Below are 21,706 nucleotides of genomic sequence, written 5' to 3'. Positions count from 1 at the left end.
CTGGGTTTCAGATGAAATAGTTCAATTTATCAAGGATTTAAAGTCTACGTACAAGAGCATGTCTGGCAAAATATACCTTATCCCTTATGGGAATGAGGATTAACATAATTTGGATAACGTTTTGGTTGATGTTGGTATCGAGTTACACAAAAATGGGAACCTTCGGCTAACTTCGTTCCATGATATATTAAAGCCAAGTGTGATCAATTAAAAAAGATCCAGGCCACTGTAAATCACATCAGATCCAAGCCGCGGTAAATCGACGCTCTTTCTTAAAGCAGCTGCTGACTAATCATCCCCATTGAACGATGTGCCGGTATTCAAATTACTGCAACTGAGACGTGTGGCTGGGGTGACTTCAATGTATCAAGCGAGAATTGCTTCTTCCGAAAAACAAACGAGGTTTATATACCAATAACAAAATCGAAAATATCTAAAAGTTGGCATCGAGCAGCATTTCAACAAGACCTTCATGCACGCCTGATGAATTGGACGCAAAAGCTGTTATGCTTCGTCTCACCGGATGTGACGAGGAATCACGTGGCCGTTATATTTACAAATTTGTCCATGGAGAGGAAGATAATTTAGGCATTCATGCCTTATAGCGCCGTCTAAGCTTAAGGCGGACGTTCTCTAAAATGACAAAACAAAATAACTAGGCCTATATATTTCTCAAGACTCAACTTCTTGATATCTGCGAGACTTATGATAGGATACATTTGAAACATCCATACAATAAACTAATATGACAATATGAGTTAATGAAGTAACCGGTAAACCATGAAGAGTTTTAATACGTTATGCTAACAGAAACGTTTAAAACTTTCTTCTCATTTATTTCGATCTTTTGTCAATTTTGGGATTACGTATCTCCAACAGATCTGAACGTTGGAAAACTGGACCTCGGTTCAAAGGAATCTTTCACTTCTGACGTGAGTAAATTGTAATATTTAGCCAGATACAAATGCTATACAGCTTATCTATATTACATTATTGAAAACATTAAGCTGCATGTGCTAGACTAAGTCCATACTTCGACAACTTATGATACTATTTCAAAGTTTGTTAGCCAGTACTGATGCAACGAGAAGTGTTTGTAATTGGACATTATATTAATAATAACGGTTGGTAGTGATTATACAACTCCGAATAAGGAAATCACGGGCTTTATCCTTATACCCTTTCATATAATCGAGAACAATATCTCACACACAAACTTTTTCAATATTTTTCGTCGGTTTAAAGTTTTGTAATGTGATACATCGTCAATTTGGATTGCATGAAACATCTTGTCTGTAAAAATGTAGATAAAGATGTGTTTTGTGTTTGTAATTATATGAATACAACAAATACCGATATTAACAAATATTGCTCTTGACTGCGCAAGATTGTCTAATAATTTCAAAAACGTGTTTGCCTCAAGATTGCCATTTTGGGACTAAAATCATTTAGCTCGGCGGACCAACATAACATAACCCTGGAAAATGGAAAACGTGTGCCTGTATCGTCAACCTTAGAGGAAATACAAATAAAAACGAACAATGGAAAAGAATTTACTCAGGACCAAGTCATAGGATTATTGTCGTTTGCGCAACGATGCCAACGGCTGCGGAAATTGTCGTAAGTAATCGTATACCACTTACTGTTATGTTTCTATTTACGTTAACTTAGTGAACGATAAATGACTAACCAGCAAACTGTGGAACTGTGTCCATGAGTACAACGTTTAGCTGGATGATTGTTGTACACATACTGTAACGTGATATTGTTGTTGTTGTTGTTTAGTAACAAGTTAAAGGAATTGTACTTCATGTGTAGTATTTTTTTATTGTGTATTGTGAACACCAGAATGAGACATTAAAGCAAAAACTGATTCGTTCTCTCTGAGAACAGGCGAGTACAGTTAATAAATAATTATGCAGAGAAGCTCGGAACGCGATAATACTTAATTACGGATGCATCACTAACTTTACAATATAGTTACTTTATAAATGGTGGATAACATTAAAATGACTCAATCATATAACGCATTCACCACCCACAAATCACGTTTTATTTTACAGATTCAGTGATTGTTTGTTACCTCTGTCTCTTCTCGTCGGTTCTCTTTCTCCTATTACAAAGTTACGTGATATTCAAGGTGAGAAAATAGAAACAACTCAATGAGTTACTCGTCAAAGCAATTTGTGATCCTTTGTGGAATAATCAAACGGGTTATATCAATATACTATTAAAGTCAACGAAGAATATCAACATTTGATGATACATTTACTTTGTAATTATGTATACCATTTTGTTTGTTAACGTGCTTGATCTATAAACAAAATCGTTATATAATCATTCTTTCCAGTTTCATGGACACCGACTGAACATGGTTTCCATTTAGATTCTTCCAGAGGTAAATGGGTGTCGAACTCCAAGGAAGCCACAACACTTGAAGTAAGTCGTTTACCACTCTCTTTAATACAATACTGTCCGTAGAGTACGTTTTTCATTAGTTTAGCTAGAAATATTTAAACCCTGATATATCCATAACAGATCATCCAATTATCTACCTTGTCAGACGGTACAATAACACATTGTTAGTTGTGCGGATTTCACCAGGGAAATATATGATTGTCATGGAAATAGCCAAAATAAAACATTCACAATAATATACTAAATGAATTTGATTTCTATTACAAAAAGCATGCTTGTTGGAAAGACACGGGAACATAAAATGCAGTAACTGACATATTAAGTAACCACATTGAAGACGTGTACACATGCTTACAGTTTCATCAATTGCACGCTTGTCAAAATCGGAAACTTTCCTACCCACTAGAATATTAAACAATGCTAGCTGCATAATTAAGAAAGATTTTTTTTATGGATGATAACCAAAATTTTCTATGAATTATGATAATTCGAAAAGCTCCCCTCCCCTTTGTATATTTTTTTACATAAAACGGGGACGGGAAAATTATTGGTACGTTAAAAAATCACACCGTTTCTTACATGTGATGCTGGATACCAGTCCCGGCGCCAGAGAGGGGTCATAGGCCATTGTCTCAAATCGAGTCCTCCCCTCCTCCAGTCCGCTGCGGTGAAGCAATACTAAGGCGTTCTTCGTTACGTCCCCCTTTCTCCTTCTGTTGCTAACATTAGGTGAACAAAATACTGAACCGGGGAAAGGATTAATCACTAGAAATTGGAATCTAACGAATGCATATCTGTGGTAGGTTAAGATAGGTAACGCTGCCAAAGTCCTGGTGTGGGGAACTCCCTATCCCGGAACCAACCGAAGTGCCGGGGAAGGTAAGAAGAGGGGGATGGTACAAAACAATACTCAAAACTGGACAGCAGACATTGACAGTGCAAGGTTTAATAGACATGTAATTCTCAACTCGTTTTTACACTATTTAATAAACTGTACACATAAAACACACCGCCGCGCTAGGGGCGGACACCATCCACGACTGGAGCAGCCCAATAATCGCGTAGCTCAGAGGTCGGGCACTGCATAGGTCTTGGGTACTGCACAGGTTTCGTGCAGCGCAGCTGTTGGGCAATGCGCAGGCGTCGGGCAATCCGCAGGTGCCGGGCTGCGGATGGCTACTTCGCAGGCGCAGGGCAGCAAAGGCGTTGGGCAGCTAAGCCCACTAATCCCTTCCAATCCCCAACTTCAGCACTGTTTGATCTGCTTCCCGTTAGCCCTTCCAAATATGTAACGATATTTGTTGAACATGTTACCTTGATTAAGTATCATTGAAATTTCAATGATCATTTTTGTTTTAATAAAACAAACTATTATGAATTCTTATTTTTTTTTGGTTATATGTTTGACATACATACGTCTGTAGCCACTAGGAGAATCGAAACAAGCATCTCGACCTTCTCCAAGTGTATGTTATGCCACACTCACACGAAGTCGTATTCAGACTTGTAAAATGATAAAAATAACAGCAAATGTGTACATCTATAAGCAATGTATCCAAAACATCATTTCTGAAAGGAAAAGGGGACACCTCTCCAGTCAGACTCTACCACAAAATAACTATTAACATAATTAATTGTCCCTCTCCCTGCCCATGTCTCCCCTACAACTCTGAAAATTCAATAAATAACAGAGGGTATAGAGCTTATGTGGTGCCAGTAAGAGTCATATAAACACAATCGTTAATTTCAATTAAGTTCCGTGAGCGGTGCTAGCACCAGTTTGAATATTATCCCCTTAAACTAAAGTTTTCTCAAGGAAAGACATAGACCCCTATCTAGAAAGGAAATTGCAACTCCCCCCCCCCCACCCCATTTGCTTAAAATCAAATCGGTATCATAGAGCAGAGTCTACAAGTCAAAAGTCAAAGTGCTTATTTAATTTAAGTTCACTTAATCATACAATATTGGCGGGATTATCAGTTCCCCCTCACAGCGTTCATTTATCGTACATATTATGTGAAATTGAGTTACTCAAGGGAGTTATTTTAAAATATTATAACTTGAAGTTCGTTCTATATTATTCATTTCAACACATTTCCATATCTTTTCCAGACTAAGGGTGAAAACAGTTTACGAGATCTGTGTTCCAGTACTGTGTTTCTAAGTGACACTGACAGCAAACAACTCCAGATGTCTACGATATTGCTCCTTCAAATTGCATCAAGTCACAACGTAAGTCACTTATAATTTAACACAGCCATAGAAATATTCAAGTTTATTAGATCATTAAAATTATTTAGATTATTAATCAATTAAACGTGTTGTCACTTTAAGTGGAAACATATAACACTAACCATTATCATAACGATACTTTGCAGTACCACGTGTCCATTATAAGCAACGAATATTATACTTGATCTAAGGCTACAAATCTGTCTGAGATGATTAAATGTTATTTATTAACCAATATCAGTGTCTGAGTAAGTATTGATTAACACAAATGTAATCAGATCTCCCGTTATACGCAGCCGAGAGCATCACTGTCCTACTGGTTACACACCCAACGACACACAAAGAACATCCACACTAATATGACAAAGTGACGTCATCATTTGTCTAAAAAATAGTAGCATTAAACTAAGGGATGGCACTTTCCTTAATGTATGTTAGACAATGAAACAAACACGATAGGACCGATCATTTATCTCCAACGTTTTAAAAGTATCATTAATTAGAAAAAGAGTTGAACCCTGCAGACTGAAAGGAAATATAAATCTGTCGTCAAGGTAATCGTTCCTATATCTCTAGTCTTGACTCAACACCCTCGTCCCCTGTAACATTTGTTTAGGAAGTGCGCCCTCTATTTTGCACGATCAGTCGATATATTCCAATATTTGAATATGCCTGTTTACGAAAGTGCCATATTCCTTCTTTATTTTTGGATTAAAAAGGAAATTTAATTAGTTTTTCTAACTAGTATTGGCTAATTTAATGATTTTACAAAAATTCCATGCAATTTGGTACAGTTGAAGGAACGATTAAAAAAGAATATCAAAAGCCTAATCATTTTATAACATTCGGGAGCTTCCTTCCACCAGTACACTCAAACAACAACAAAACACCTGTTTTCAAAATTCAAACGAAACCGCACAGTGAACGTAGATCATCTGCGCACGTAGACGTACTTAGAGATTCCCGCAGGACGGGTCACGTAAAAGAACGTACACTATGTGTGCAGTGGAGATTCAGTCCGTTACTAGTTACACGTACACATAAATATTTATCGTTATACTGCATGACTGCTTATGGACTTACACCGAGTATGGTTTGCTGCTGTTATTATATTGACTTACGGTAATTATAGGCTTATTTAAAGTCAACAATTATAGGCCTAGGCATGTTGATATATATGTTTGATATATTTTGACTTCTTTATATAGGATTGGTCGTTGGATGAATTTGAAGGGTAGGCCTATTACTTCTTTTTGTAACCTCGTCTGTTTGAAATGACTCTGTTTTAGCCGACTTTAGTAGGCTACTAGGCTAGTCCTAGTACTAAGGCTTCGTTTGTTCTTTTTGAAATTAGGAGCCAAAAGAAGTTAAACAGATTTTGAAAACGTCAGCAGAGTAGAAATTACATGAAACAGTTAGATGATAAACCAGAAGATAGATCTACAAAATGAGCTTGTTTGATGGCACAAGAAGTATTTTTAATCGCTGTACTCAACAGACATTTAGTCATCTGTCGGTAAACTTCTTTCAATGTGTTCAAGTGAGACAACGTCTGACCTACATAGCCGAACAAATACTAGCTTTTGTCGAGCTCAACAAAGTAATGAATCTTTGTTGTTTCTGTTTGATTTGAGACCGTTACATATGTATTAGCAGGCCAGTAATCGTGATTTAAATATGTTAACAAAAATATAGTTATAACAAATAACGTTAGCTTTTCAAGGAAAATAAGAAAAAACAACAAGTTTGTAATCTAATACATTTCACACGCGAACGTCTTTATCACGTTACATGATACTAGTAATAATATACCGGACAGTGTCAATAGTCCGGGTAACAGTCTTGATGTCAAATGTTTCGCTATCAACTTGTTGGTCGTTGGAATATAATGTTAGACTTTAACCGTTAGCTACGGCTAGTATAAAATTCTTGTTCCCCGGAAAAGTAGTAGCTTAGAAATAATAGATATTAGGCCTAGGCTAGGCAGCGTTATTTTTTTTTGGGGGGGGTGGGATTAAGTTATTGTTTCCAACTTTATTTGAAATAAATTATATAGGGTTAGGACTGGAATCTTATCAATAGACAAATAGGGTAATGTTGGTAGCAGTAAGACTGGATGATTCTTACCGATGTAGGCTTACAGTGGGTCAAATGTAGGAGATATAAAGATTACAGGAACACGGTATCAAAATTGGAAAAAAAAAACATATTGGATGGGAAAGTTTAACTCAAAGTGAAGTCTATGAAATTAACATATAATATTATATAACGGCGGCTTCGTTTGTAGGCCAACTGGTTTTGTTATTTTAAACTGGGCCGGCAATCGGCCTGATGGTTTCATCTTTATTATTAGGGAATTGATTGATTAGGATATAGGCCTATACGATTAATAAACATACGTACTGAGATGTGCTGTATCTCCCGGGAAGGAAACTCCTTTTAAGTGGGCCACTCACGGCAGGAACGTTGTCTAATCTCCGCTAGTGTGGCTGTAGAAATTAATTAATGCACTGAATGACGGGAATAAAGCAATAGCATAGATTATGAAACTACAGAACTAGTTATTGTATGTGCTAAATATAATATCACAGACCAAATATAAATATTTATGATATTGCATTTTACTTTTATCTGAATTTCGTCAGCTTAACGAATTTTACTTTTAATAACATCATCGTTATATCAGGTTTTTGCTTTATTGGTACGTTTGGCAAGCAAGTTTGAACAAGTCACCACTCTTCTTGATTTTTTCTTAGTTTTTAAAATAATTTCATTGAATTAATGTTTCTATTATTATGAAAAACGAAAAATAAGAAATCACAGACAATTCTGTGGTAAAATTAATGATTTTTTGTATAGCTTTGTTTATGCATTGTTGTGTTCTATTACATATGCGTTGGATAATCGTCATGTGTATTTATCCATCATGGATGAACTATAAGATAAGTTACCTGTGATCTTTCTTTCCTATTCTTCAGATTCCAATATCTAAGCTATGCCTAGAATGGTCCTTCAGTGGATTTGATGGTAAAGATATCAGACTTGAGTCCGGTCTTTGTTTATCAAGCCTGGCATCAGTAGAGAAGATATCCATCAATGAAAAAGGAAAGGGAAACACACTTAGCGAAGAAGAAGTGATCGGATTAATAAACTATGGAATCAAGTCACCGACATACAAGCAACTACGGTAAGGGAACAACATCATGACAGGCATTGGCTGATAATATGTGGTTATGACGGGAGGGGGAAGGGGCAGTCAGAGGGTGTGCGTATGGGTATATAGGAGGGGATAAGGTAATGGTATTGTGTAGTGTCCAGCACATATTTAGGCTTTTCCACACGTTAGGATGTGACTAGGTGAGTTGGTGGGGTGGGGGTGCTATTTCAATATAATAGGAACAACAAATAATCTTAGAACTTAGTAAATAACCTTAGAACTTATAAACGAACAACAAATAACCTTAGAACTTAGAAACGAAATGAAACTACAAGAAACAATTACAAAGATGAAATATTACTTAAAAACTGAAACAAAAGATCGGAAGAATTGCAAGTGTATGGAAACAACAACTTATATTGTTAATTTTCAAATACTTTCATTTGTTTTAAAATGAAGAATATTTGCAAGAGTTTTGCACATTTTCATTAAGAAATAGAAATAATTAAACATATCAAATAACCAAATGTTTGAAGGAGGGCGTAAAGATGGGTGGTGTTAGGGTTGTTTGGCCATCATAACTAGTGGATGATACTTATAACTTGTCAACAGCTCTTTTAACAAAATAAAGGAAAAGGCAAATTCATTGACCTCTATGTTATTTTATTACAAAGATGACATAACATATTCATTCAATTTATAAATATTATATATTTACTTTCCCTGCTTTCGTTACCTTTGAAGGCTTGATAACTGTAAACTGCCGTCATCGATCAATCCAGACATCATACCACAAAAATCAAGATCGAGGAATATTAAAGGTACGATTTTTACATAAGAATGATTGATCAAGTACTTTGCTTTTATTGCAACGTTTTACATATTTCTGACATGAGAGGGAAGTGTTGACAAGGAGGATGTGTGTGTGTGGGGGGGGGGGGGGTGGTGGTTGTATCATGAGATAGTTGTTGGCAAGATTGAACCTAGAATGGTGATCTAGAGGTAGTGCTTGCATATAACAAACAGACCAGTGCTGTATGGGATAGGGTTTAAGGGGGGGGGGGACTTCTTAAACATGTGTTTTTCTTTGGAGTTCCTTGAGCTGACTTAAGCCAGTTTTATATCAGGTCCCTATATATATTAAAAAAGAAATCTAAAAGATTTTAGTGTTTTGAGTTAATAGTTATTTAATATATTATTGTCACCCTACAAAATAATGACCGTGAAGTAAGCCAGAAGTATAAGATAACAAAGAAAATACAATTATTGGTTGGATTACTAGTGACTGTGAATTTCTAGTACTTTATTACTAATTCATTATTAGAGAGATCATTTCAATGGTTCAGTTTGCTGATATTCGACCCATCTAGTACATGTACATTACATCTGACTGTAAACATTATAAGTATGTCAAACAAATCAATATTGAATCATATGTATTGTATAAAATACGTCATTTATTACCAAGATAATTTATTGATTATATTATATTATTATTACAGTCATATCATCAAGTGAATCCAGATATCTGGATTTAGAATCCGGTCAATGGAGGAAGGTTTGTAATATTTGGTATTTTTAAGTACAGTATAATCATTAATCATGTTATTTGCTTTCACATTTCCCTGTGATACTGTTATTATTAGTAGCATGCATAACAGTGAAGGAGTAGAGGGGTCGATCAGTTTTCAAAACATAATCATAAAAAGCCAGAATCCTTAAGAGTTATAAATATATATTGTCTCACTGTGTGGAATATTCCGGTGACAGACGATATAATTCTTACAGGAAAGTAAACAATATTCCAAATTCCTAGTCCTTAATATCTTGCCCTTACCTATAGATACATTTATTTGGATTTGATTAATTTCATTATTCCACCTCGATCGAAGTCATGTGAAGTCATCATGCCGGCTGTTTTTTTTTTAATCCTTGTTTTGCTGTATTTTTTCTTTAATCTGATTAAATTAGAATAATCCCTCGACTTTTATTGTACATTGAATCAAAGATGCATTTATTAGTAAATTTATTATTTTCATCAGTGGGAAATGTTTGTACGTTTTTTTTTTCCAACATAATTTAAGATTATAAGGTCACATAATCTTTACTTTCTAGATGCATTCATTAATTTTAACATATTTAAAAAAAAAAAATTCTTCATACCCATTAAACCTAGTTTGAGAGCTTCACTGTGAATGGAGGCAAACATACATATTCAAACAGTAAACATTAACTAATTTTAAACTTTATTTCAAATATCTGCTAATTTAATCATTTTATTAATCTACGCTATTAACACCAAATTTCATTGTCTCCTTAACGCCCCAATTTTACATTAATATTATTCTATTAAATAATAATTATTTCTTTCTTTCAATAGCCCGATGACGTCCAGACTATTACAGAGATGTGTTCAGGTGGTTTGGTCATCCAAAGAGACACCAGTGAGTCTGTGCAGAGGTCAGTCATAGAGCTCCTGGTGGAAGCATCTAATCATGACGTAAGTAAAACATAAAGGGATATATTGAATAAATACATCTTGCAATACAAGTTAAAATTAGATAAAATCGTTTAATGTCTTAATGAGGGATTGGATCGCTTTAGTTATTAAATACTAAACTGTTTAATTACGAATAATGAAACACAAGTTAAAATTATTTGCAACCGTTGAATGTCTTAATAGGAGATAATATCGCTTTGGTTATTATATATTAAATTGTTTAAATTAGAAATTGGAAATACAGATTTAAATTGATATATATATATATATTTGTAAGCTCAAGCTAAGACAAAATCGTAAACACAAACGATTAATATAAATAAAATAATAAACTACTGGTAGAGTGTGTAGGTTGATAAACAAATAAATAATATTTATTAAATTCTGGTGCAAGTTTCTATTCAGCAATAGTTCCTGTTCATCTTAGCTTAATTAATAACATTTTACAAATATCTTCCAAGAGAGTGAAGTATAAAATAATAATTTAAGACAGACAGGGTCAATGAATTGTTTCATGTTTTACGGACTTGGCCGAATATTTTTCTTTTGTTTAAGTTTACATTTAAATTAAAACAGAAATAGATGAAGTGATTGCTACACATACCTAAGTAGTAGAATACCTCAATAACAAACTGATACCTAAATATAAAATGTATAATAATTAACAGTTTACTGGAAAACCAACCCCACCTCAACCAGATCTTCCAATCACAAATTACATAAATGAAATATAATCTAATTTATTTTGAACATATCAGTTCCGGATCATACAACCCCCCCTACCTCATCCCCCTATCAAACCCAAATTACATTAAATATGTTTATGCCGTCTGCATGCTCCCCACCCTGAAAGCACCCCTCCTTACCCCTACCACACCCATTCCTACCCAGTAAGACACCCATCGGTCCATTTATCACTCACCCCTTGCACACGCTTTGACAATAACAACATAACATTCACGATGGTAAACCATATCCACGCCCTCCCCTACACTAAGACACCCTCCTAATACCCTGACCAAATATCACTTAACCTTAGCACACCCTTCGTTACCATAACACACCCCTCCCTACACCCCTGACATCCCTTATACCGTCTATCCCTCACCCCTCATACACACCTTTAATTCATTCTACAGAAATAACAATAACTGATCTATGTAATAAACCTAACCCTCTTGTTTACCCTTTAACATCTTGCAAAAACAAACAAAGATAAAACAAAATTTACAAATATAATGATACATATTTTTTTTAATAAATTTGAACCACTTATTATTAAATCATCAACAAAACAATAACAAAATATGATTAAAATAAACAATTATTATTTGATTAATATAACATGAAAACAACAATAAAGTTTAATTTTCCTAAATTTATTATAATGTTATTATTCTCAAGTATTTATCCTGTAAACAAACATGATGATATCACTTCTATTTATGATTTTCCTTTCTTCAGATTCTCATAGGCAGGGTGGGTCTAACCTGGTCCTTTAGTAAGATTGATGAAGATGGGAACATTATCCTCTCCTCTGGTCTCTCTCTACCAATCATAACATCAATAGAGATTATGCTCATACAGACAGAGAAAGGGAGAGAAATGAATAAACATGAAGTTAATGGAATATTAAACTATGTACAACACTCTCAAAGATTCAAGCAACTGAGGTAAGTACAATTAATTGTTAATAATATTAGTAATTAATAAAATAACTAATTAATATTAATGATGTAAACAAGATTGTTGAGGAATTGTTAATATAGTAAATATTTAATAATTATTGAAGGGTTGTATTGATAGGTTTAGATAATTGTAGAAGTAAAACAAAACAAATGAAGAAGAAATTGAATAAAGAAATAAAGTAACAATGTAAGAACAGTCATCAGGTGAGAAATATGATTAATGGGAGAGTAAAATAGAGACAAACTGAGACAGAAAACATCATTTTTTAACAATAAATTCATAAAAACATGATTTTTTTTTTTAAATAAGGAAATAGGAGTCCATAGCTTAAATGTAAAAAAATAAGATAATAATAAATAATAACAAATAAGATGTAATTAGACCAAGATATGAGGAATAAATAATTCAAGTTATTGTCATCTTAGAGTATGAAAAAAGGGCGTTTTGCCAAACTCTATCCAAAATAAATAAATACAGTTTTATTTTATTTCAAAATAAATAAACACAAACTTTGATGAATTAAATTAACAGAAAGAAAGTAGGCTAGAACAAAACAAAAAAAAATGTTATACTAAAGCTCAATATTTTCCTCTTTATCTGGAGTAAATTTTCTTTAATTAGTTTATATATTTACTGATAATAAATGCACATTTATTTCAAAGTAAAAACAAGACAGTGAGATAAATTAAACATATCCTAACTGGCCTCATCTATTAGTACGACACCCCTCTCAACTATACTAACCTACGTTCTCCCTAATCAGCCCCCTCCCCCTAAACCAAACTATGCTAGACCACTTACCCCATTTCGTTAATCTGTTTTTAACACTTGGTAACTGATCTTGTTAACAATCAACACCCCTTGCCCCCCACACACGCACTAACCCCCCACACACACACACGCACTAACCCCCCCCCCCCCCCCACCCCCTCAGCCACACATACATATACTCAGCAAGGTCTCCTGTCATACTATTATTGTCAGTCTCTTCTGATCAGCCTGTCGTCACCTCCTCCACTCCTACCTTGCCCCACCCCACCGCCATGCGACAAAGAACTCTTGATATATGCATATTATTAACCCAAATAACATTACAGTTAATATTCACACAATAGAGACCATGAAAACAGTCTATATGTAAATAACACTCAAAATCTCGTATATATTTTACTCTCTTGTATTCTCATTGTGTGCCGAATATACTAATAGAAACAAACACAGTACATCTGTGTAAAGAATAATCTCTTACATTTTAATGTAGCAGTATTCTCCTGTCCCTTACCAAACAACCCCACCCCTTCCCCAATCCACGACCCTCCCTCCCAAACCTACCAGGCCAATAACCCTTATATTATCTCTATAAACTCTACAGTGTGTGTGCTGTTTACGTGACCCGCCCGCGGGAACCAAAAAGCTCCATTGTGTGTCCAATATATCCCTATTGAAAATCCTAACCTGTCATATATACCCAATACTCTACACATTTATATCATACATTTGTACGTTAACAATGTCAACTCTTTTCTACTCATTTTTGTTTTATCGCAAAAGTCTATTGAACTTATTTCATCATTTTTTTTTCTTGCTAAAGATGTACACTGACTGTACTGACACTTTCAATAGTTTAACATTTTCTTTTGTTCGACACCTGTCAATCAAATACTTGAACAATACAATGAAAAGAAGTTGTATTCAATGGAATAGACGGGCGCGCCTTCCAATGAAAAGAAGTTGTATTCAATATAACATACACGCGCGTCGTTTATAAAAACACCTGGAATTTACTGACAAACAAGTACCTGGGGATTGCAATGGATACATCACGTCTAGACACTGTCTGGTTTTAAATCGTTCGAAAGCCTTCTTGATATTGACTCTAAAACTGTGAAGAAAATTTCTGTTTTTTTTTTTTTTTTTAAGTAGAATTTGTTTATTGTTATTTTTCTTCCTTTTGTGAAAATAATATTTGTAGAAGAAAGGAAAAAGAGAAAGGATAAGGTTATGCATGGAGTTAATATGAAAGGAAACCAAAGGGATACAAGTGTATACGGGAAAATGGAAACAAAATATAGAGCAAATTGTGATCAATCTGTAAAATGTTTGACAGTTATTATACATACCTATTTATTAATTTGTTTTCCTATGCACTAAATCTTAGTAAATGTTTAATTTTTATACTAGTTAAGAACTAGGAAAATTCCCAAAACAAACACACCAGTCTCAGGAGATATTGACTGTGATAAAGCTGTTCACTTTAAGTACTGTTACTGGAATTATCTTCAACAAACATCACATGGTGAATGAAGTTGTGGGCTGTCATGGGTAACACGGGGGAGGGGGGGTGAGATTGGGGAAGTATCAACATATGTATTATAAATTATTGACAATACACCTTCACTACCGTTGTTACCCAAAGTACTTCAAAAGTTTGTTTGAAAAATGGGCTAGAGATAGCTTTCCTGCCAAGCACCATGTCCTTTTTAAGAGTCCGTAAGATTTCAGGCCTGGACGGTCTACATCTATGGCATTATTAGAATTACTGGAAAACACCATTATGCCACTAGATCATATAAAATCAATTACTGATGGTTCATTGATCTGAAAAAGCTTTTGATACAAATATATATTGTTTATTACTTTACAAACTTAAACATTATGGAATTCAGGAATTCTTCATGACTGGCTAACTAGTTATTTGTCCAACAGAAAGCAATGTGTCCAAATCAGTGATTTTAAGCCGTAGTATTATAATATAGCATGCGGTCTGCATCGGGCGTCTATACTTGGGCCCAAAAAATCTTAAGCAAAATAAGTTAAGTTCCTTATTGGACTTATATTGCACAATATGATTGATTTAAGACGGAAATAAATATTTTCATAGCAACTAGCATATTCGCTCTAACACAATTTATAACAACGGACCCGAGCCCCGTAAATAAAACATGTACACCTACCGCAGCTAACCATGTTCCCTCCACCCTATAACTACTCCCTCACTAGACCCTGTAAAATAGTACTTCCTTTACCCCATTCTTTCCTTTGCAATTATAAGTGGTTTCCACAGCCCCCTCCCTACCTTACAGTACTCTAACACTACCATGTTCCACTTGTAGGTGAACCCCCTCCCGCTGGTATCTTAACATTTCTTCAACGTAATTTCTTTATATCATCTCATTTGGTTACTTATGTATTGGTTTTTCTGGATAGTCCGTACCTTTTTTATACCTTAATTTTTATTCATCTTTTCAGTACCAACTACCCCCCCCCCCCGCCCCGCCCGCCGTGCGTCTATAGTTAGAAAAGCAAAACAAAGTTTAAAGAGAAAAGACTAGTAGCTGTGACCTACAATATTCTAGGCCTTTCTCTAATACACGCTTAATCACACAAAGTAATCCATCCAGATACGACTGCCTCACCATACTCTGAATAGTTTTATCCATTTTTAGGAGTCAATATGCTACTAATACATTACCGTACAGTGATCACGCTGTATCTACACACACTGTATATATCTGACATATGCTATCTGTGTAGAGACCTACTAGTGAATGTTAACTTTCCTTTTATTATAATCTCTATTAATATAATGATGTACACTGTATATCAAGATCATTGTATTCTTTATACATGACCTGTCAATCGCGCGATAATACGTCACGTGACTAAACGACTGCAGCTTCGGTATCTGAATACGTCAATGATCTGTTGTTCTGAAGGTCATTTTGACAAGTACTAAATCTGTCTCTATTTTATTATGATGCCACATTATTATATTAGCCACACGATGTTTGGAAGAAAACGATACTAACTACTAACATCTTATACGATTTCATTGGTAGTAGTAGTAGTAGTAGTAGTAAGTTGAGTCTCGTCTATCCGACATGCTCAGTGATTAACCTCCGCCACGTATCACGATCTTGCGCAAGGTTTATTGCTTCCTCGAAATTGTTAATGTTAACGTCCTTAAATTGCGACTTTATTTTTCCAAGCAAGGTAGTCACGGGCCTTCCTACTGGTTTGGCAGTATGTCTCATTGCTTCTCTTAGGCCTATTATTATATCGAAAACGATTTTAATCAATTGGGGAATATGGTTCAGTTGGCGGATTTTTGTATTCTGCCAGGGAAGAATAGGATCACTACTACTGATGTACCCCCCCCCCCCCCCCTCGACACCCACCCCTGGTTTTCTTAAACGTCACACGGCGTTTGTCTTATAGCAACACTTTGCGTTAAGGGACCACACTCTATATATTGTCTAAACATTATTATTTCCGGGTTGGAACCCCAATGCCCTACATTGGCTTAAATTACCCCAGGGCAACGTACCCTCCATTATGAAATACTACTCTGGCCCTCCAATCATTGTGGTCGGTTAGTCCGTTTTTAATTTGATAATTAGATTCATGTGATAACATTTCTTTGAGTTAAGTTGTGTGTTTATGTCGGTAAGCATGCTTACACAGTGAACATCATATTTATTGCATGTCCATCAATGTACTGTCTGTACATTCAGTTTGTTAAACAAAAACATGCTGGAAAAACCAACACTCCTAAAATGTACGCGCGCTGCACATTGCTAATAATAGAAGAGGTGTATCTGTTGCATACACCTTCTAATTATGTACTGAGTTTGTAGGCACTTCTGGAATATGCCATTTTCAAATGATATTGCTCGTATCTTTAGATAAGATATGACAGTAGTCTAGACGATAAAATAAATAGAATATTAAATTACACGGCTACATAACAGAGCAGAACATACTGATTGATTTCTGAGATTGGAGCTGAACATGCATGAAAGCTGACAATATGAATGAATATAAAGACAAATTGTCGATGTGAGGTATCAACTTGGAAAAAGGTAGTATCGACCATTTTATGCTAATATCTTGACGATACAAAGGAACGCAACGTTATTTTATTAATTCTAATTTAATATTTAAGTAAGATGGCCTACTTATTATTGACTTGGATAAACCAACTCTCCAGCCCCCCTCCCCTCCTTATATATGGTATAACTATTATATAAAATATGGTTAAACCGAAAAAAAAACAACTGTTCTGTTTACACGGGTCCAAAAATTGGAAACCGGGTACCCGAGAGCCGTTACCCGTCGGGTATCCGGGTACCCGGGAAAAATTGCTTACCCTCCTGTATCACGATTTTCAAGAAATTACATACTGGGTGCTGTAATAAATGAATTATATTCTCTACCGACAATGTTTTCTGGTTCAAAAACGTAGGTGTAAGATAAGGTATAAAACCTTCTTCAATAATTTCTTTTTGCTTTTGTTTCTTTCAACAACTTATTACTACTAACATCGCACATATAATTAACATTACTACTAACATCGCACTGCCGCCGCTGCTTATGCTTGCCCTCCACCTCTATTGGATCAGACCATATACATGTCCAATTTAGCTCTTAAACAGTTGTTACTACTACTATCTATTATGCAGGCCTAGGGTTCGCATTAGCTGCGAGATTGTGCGATTCGCGCAATTAGATCGCATTTGGAATAAACGATTAGTAAAAAGCCACTTGCGATTATTATTTTTTAATTATCCCGTCTATAATCCATAAAAATCTCGTAAAATTCCTTGTCAGCCTTTCCTTCTATAAAATAAATTAATGAATACATAATAATTTCTTCCACATGGTAGCCTAGCACCACACTAACTCAATGAGGAATCTAGCTAGGCCTATAACCATCTGTTTATTCGCTGAAATTGTGACGCAGTTATAAGATATCCATGGAATACTTTCGTTATTGCTGTTATCTTCGACCACATGGTAGCCTAACACCACACTTATGAAATGGGAAATCTGCCTAATCATCGGTTTGCAAAAAAAAAAAAAAAATCACACTTTACGTAGGATTCGGGTAATAAATTAGGAACCGGGTAGTATCGCGTCGGGAGGGTACCTTCGTCATTGCTGTTATGTTCGACCACATGGTAGCCTAACACCACACTAAGTCAATGGGAAATCTGCCTAACCATCGATTTGCAAAAAAAAAAAAGAAATCACACTTTACGTAGGATTCGGGTAATAAATTAGGAACCGGGTAGTATCGCGTCGGGAGGGTACCTTCGTCATTGCTGTTATGTTCGACCACATGGTAGCCTAACACCACACTAAGTCAATGGGAAATCTGCCTAACCGTGGGCTTGCCTATTTTTTTTTTAAATCGCACTTTGCGTAGGATTCGGGTAATAAATTAGGAACCGGGTAGTATCGAGTCGGGCGGGTACCCGGGTAACCCATTCAAACACACTGCCACTATAAACCGAAAAAGCAACTGTTCTTTTTAAAGGAATGTTTTTTAAAGGAATGTTCATAGTCCACCAAGATCTGAGTTTACCATTGCATATATAGGCATCGAGAGGAGTGGGGGTGGGGGTGGGGGAAGTTGAGAAACAGCGATAAATAAAATGTATCGTCCAAAATGTTGGTGATGCTCTGTTATGCGTATATACCAGGGTTGTTTTTAGAGATATTTTAGTGAGTGGGTAATTTCCCAAAATATACCATTGTGACAACATCTGAGTGAAGCGCCACCATCAGTTTACGCGTAACGTATCAAGAAAATTGTTGCCAAATATTGCCGGAAATGGCACAAACCAGGCCTTGTAAGTTGCATATACACATTCCTTATTCTGAGATTTCAGGTTTCAGAAACTTACGCACCCTCCCCCCCCCCCCCCCCGCCCATGTAAACAAAATAAAGAAACGTAAAGTATAAACAAATATTTGGTACCAATACTTTGTAAGGCTAATGGGACATTGCGTTACTTTATAAGGTCTGCTTTATTAATTGTTTTATTCATGTAAGTGGAGATATGAAAGCACGCTATGGCATTGTGCTGATAGCCGTAGCCTATATATGCTGAAGGGAAGCCGTATGGATAATTTAATTGTAAATTAATTGTTAGATTTGTGTTATCATTATTTGCTGAACATGCCTAAAGGGTCCTGCCGAGTGTGGGTTGGGGAAGGGGGGAAATGGGCTGAGTGGGTGGACCGTGTATAGGACCCAACTTATTGTATATTAAAAAAGTCCCGTGTTATACGTATATTCACAGTGCCTCAATATTCTTAGTAAAAGCATTTGAGCACTTATATAGAGGCTAACAATTAAGGGCCTGCATGAAGCACATAGACGTAATACATACATTTATGAACCGTAGTTTTACATTAGACTGCTACATTATTCACGCTGGTCAAATATTTAGAGCTCTTTAACGTCTATTGTTATTGTAACATAACTTGTGAACCTCCCCCCCCCAAAAAAAAAAAAAAAAAAAAAAAAAAAAACCTTCATCGCATTGCGTCCGTGCATATACGTGATGAGAGGTTAGAATAAAACATGTTTTTCTGTCAGTAAGCCATTCCTATACGTGCCAAAAATCTCGAGGTTGTACACTTTACCAATGAAATCACAAGAAATGATATGAACGATCTGCTTAAACTAACCGAAATAGCACTTAATGTCCAGACGTTCACATCATCGTAGGCCAAATTCCATTTAGGAAGTGAGAATCTCAGAGGGAGGGGGGGGGGTTGTCGGTCAGGCTATGACCCTCCTTTTATTAAATGGGTAATTTATAATGATCCGGTTCTCTCAGTAACTGATACACAAAGATCAACACATTGGAAGACATCTTTGCATCATGTACGGTACTACTTTTAAATTACTCCGGCCAGGTAGAAATGGATAAAATGTCTGATTATATACGGCTTAGTCTGTTACAACTGATATAACACAGAACCGTAGCTGAGCACTTAAAGTGGAGTTAGTAACGATGTGAAAAGAATGAATATAAATTTGTATACTAATTGGTGGAGCCCTTTATGAAGTAATATGCATTATGATTCCGATAGAGGGCGCTGTTTCATACCATTTCTGTTGTGAATCTTATGGATTCGGATTTACAGCTATGCCGTTTATTCTAAAGCTATACCATCAATTATAAACTTTCCTCATGCTCTGGCTTGTTTAGCTTTCTCGAACGTTCTCACATTCCATCATTTGATAGGTGTCTGAGAAATTAAAGAGGGCTTTAATTAATGTTTCATATGCTCATTAGAGTACATTACATTTGCACATTTAACTTGCGACATAAAACATATCGTGTTTATTAAACTATAATCAGGAGATATACCACCGCGTCTTCAATTTATGCACAAATGCCATTTAGGTCAGTCCGTATAACACTTAAAGCAAAATGTAACTTTAATGATACATTTTATAAAAGCTGACAATATATAGAGGAAAATAATGTTATTTGCGATGTTACCTATACATTTTGTGGGAAAAAATATTCGACCATTTTTATGTTAAATGCCTTAACAATATATTGATGACGTAACGAAGGTTCATGTTTAGTTGTATTTGTTGGTTAGCTTATTCATGGGTCTGTTTGTGCACAGTGAGGTTAACCTAACATGCAGAAAATTAAGTCGGCAACTTACAATTATATTCTAACGAATTGAGCGATAAAAAACTGATCAGATCTTTTTTTCTACAACCCCCCCCCCCCCCTCCAACCGTTCAAGGGTCCTTGATAAATCGGATATGTTGAAAATGATCGTTTATATTGTTAATAACGGATAAACAAAAATAAAACTGGATAATGTTAAAGGAAATAAATTGCATGATTTACATTTTGTAAACTATCTTCCTTCAGACGGGGTTGGAAAACATGTCAGGTTACATCAGCGATATCTGTCTGTTTGGACAAGACTAGTGTGGTGCCGTTTATGAGCACCCGATATTGAACGGAACGGACTGGGTGGGAAAGAAGAGAGTAAAGGTTAGGGGGGGGGGGGGCGAGTTGAACAGAATGAAACGGAGCCGTACTCCAACTTGTCTATTCACTGTTGCCCCACTGTCATACGTTATCATTAGTTTCGGATTGAGGCACCCGATACACACAGAGAACACATTATCTACCGTAAATCTTAAAGTGTTGTACCAAAGTAGAAACTGGATCTTGATATATACCGGTAGCATGTGCTACGAGGATTACAGTAAGCACTGATGATTTGTGTAATCCCAACAAATCCAGTTTGATTTATTCGTTGGAATTACACATATCCTCAGTTCTAACTGTAAACCCTAATAGCGCATGCTACTGAATAATCAGATTTGTCAGCACAATCCAGTATTTTACTGTGGTACAAAACTTTTAAGATTTACAGTATTAACTGTAATCTCTTTGTGAATCGGTTGATTGAGGGCTCGACGTCATAATGGAACCTTTTTTGATACTTTTGGATTTAAATCTTTATCCTTTGAAAACACCGTTTAGTTGTTTTCAAACTTTTCTGTAGCCGGTGTGTTTTTTATCCTTCCTGAAAACTTTACTGATGTGTTAGGTTGTAATAGATGAAGGGGCAACTATTGATGTATTGCGGTCAATGGTTAAATATGTATCCATTATCCAAGATGGTAACAATTAAGATGGATGTAATGGCATATGACTGATTCTATGTCTTTTTCTGAATTAAGGCTACAAGACTGTCTGCTGCCCTCATCGATACCCGTCGGACCATCTCTATGCACACTGAAATCTCGGGGAGTGAATGGTAAAGTTCATATTAATTAATAGAGTAGTGACTCTTTCATTTGTCATGTTGTCTACAGTTCAAACCATTCCAGGTAGTCGTATGTGATTGGGTTTGTTTTAATCAAACGAGGAAGG

The 21,706-nt window shown here is 35.5% G+C and overlaps 1 protein-coding gene across 20 annotated transcripts in view; it reads left to right on the top strand.

Moving 5' to 3' along the window:
- The window catches only part of LOC139982656 (uncharacterized), a 333,630-nt gene that overhangs the window by 44,391 nt on the left and 267,533 nt on the right, over positions 1–21,706 (top strand). For 14 of the 20 annotated variants that reach the window (XM_071995684.1, XM_071995676.1, XM_071995675.1 and 11 more), the window contains exons 9-10: positions 880–932; positions 1,424–1,620. In XM_071995684.1, the coding sequence (XP_071851785.1) occupies positions 880–932; positions 1,424–1,620 (250 nt within the window). Of the gene's footprint in view, positions 1–879; positions 933–1,423; positions 1,621–2,063; positions 2,141–2,350; positions 2,440–4,530; positions 4,651–7,628; positions 7,838–8,551; positions 8,629–9,309; positions 9,366–10,187; positions 10,308–11,771; positions 11,981–21,706 lie in introns of all 20 variants that reach the window. The other 6 variants (XM_071995681.1, XM_071995667.1, XM_071995685.1 and 3 more) reach the window with 5 other exon arrangements.

The sequence above is a fragment of the Apostichopus japonicus genome, chromosome 16 (assembly GCF_037975245.1).
Source record: "Apostichopus japonicus isolate 1M-3 chromosome 16, ASM3797524v1, whole genome shotgun sequence".
Taxonomy (NCBI): domain Eukaryota; kingdom Metazoa; phylum Echinodermata; class Holothuroidea; order Aspidochirotida; family Stichopodidae; genus Apostichopus; species Apostichopus japonicus.
This window is presented reverse-complemented; position numbering and strand designations above follow the sequence as displayed.